At 43.7% G+C, this 1,160-nt stretch overlaps 1 protein-coding gene across 1 annotated transcript in view; it reads left to right on the top strand.

Annotated features, from left to right (window-relative positions):
- The first annotated feature begins 797 nt into the window (after positions 1–797).
- ALKBH5 (alkB homolog 5, RNA demethylase) overlaps positions 798–1,160 on the top strand; it is a 40,453-nt gene continuing 40,090 nt past the window's right edge. Inside the window, exon 1 of the mRNA XM_053694725.1 lies at positions 798–1,160. This exon is cut by the window's right edge and continues 535 nt beyond it. Within this exon, the coding sequence (XP_053550700.1) occupies positions 1,013–1,160 (148 nt within the window). The 5' untranslated portion in view covers positions 798–1,012.

Genomic DNA, 1,160 nt, shown 5'->3' with positions numbered 1-1,160 from the left:
AAAAGAAATCTCACAGTAGTTTGAGAACTTTGAATTTAAATCAAAATTGAGCATTATAGACTTCCCAACTAGTTCCTAATCCTGAGATATGTCCTGCTGAGACATTCATATGTCTTAATTTGTGATGGCCCCTCCATAGACAACAACATGTACAATAATTACATAACTATTTACTTTGCTGAGTGACATGGAAAGAATGACAAATAATTTTGCCAACTTGTTATAATTGTATTTTAGCATTTGTTGACTGTGACCCGATTTTCTTTAAACTAATAAATAATGTTTTCTAGTCAACTGACTTCCAACACTAAAGTCTATTGATGATGTAAATGGCAATAGAACACAGATGCCAAAGGGGTGGAGTTTTGATGACAGGTTTACTAGTTACCAGACATTTTTGTACACCACACGTAAAAAACGCTGTCCCGGAGCCATCTTTGTACTCCATGCCCTGGGAAACGTTACTCTAGTCACGTCGACATTGCAAAGTAGCACCAAAACAAAAGGTGACCAATGTCTGCCTTTACCAGAAAAGCGCGTTTACTATAGATAACTTAAATTAAATACGTATTAAATAATTATATTTCAACTGCACACATGCAAACTGCACATTTATCAAAACTCAAAACATAGTTACTTAAAATATATACTTTATCAGAGCAGGCACATTTTAAGACAGTCAGTTAGCGCTGGGTCCTCAATTTACATCGTATGGTTGCGAGTTTGATAACTCTGTAAATCTTTATCCCCGCCTTTTTCACTAATCGGCAGGCGTATTAGCCAATCAACACTCAGATCGCCTCAGGCTTGGCCTGTCACACTGCCAGGCCTGCTTGCGCAGCGGGTACACCGCACCAACGAACCAGCTCACCTCTTAGCAAGACTGGGACTTCCAGGGCGATTCTCACCGTGATAGGGAATGAGGTGGCTTGCTTACCCTTAACTTCCTTGCTTGCTCTCCTCCTGGGTCTACCGGCCATGCCCGGCACCAGCCCTGGGTGAGTGACCCGCCATGTCTGTCAGTGGCTACACCGACCTACGGGAGAAGCTGCAGTCAATGTCCGCCATAGTCCCCGCAGGCGCTAACAAGAGGAAGCACCCGGCTTCAGACACTGAGGAGGAACCGGGTTCTGAAGCCGAGACGCACTCTTTGGCCGGGG

The sequence above is a fragment of the Bombina bombina genome, chromosome 11 (genome assembly GCF_027579735.1).
Source record: "Bombina bombina isolate aBomBom1 chromosome 11, aBomBom1.pri, whole genome shotgun sequence".
NCBI lineage: Eukaryota > Metazoa > Chordata > Amphibia > Anura > Bombinatoridae > Bombina > Bombina bombina.
Note: the sequence above shows the minus strand (reverse complement) of the source record. Positions and strands in the feature narration are given on the sequence as shown.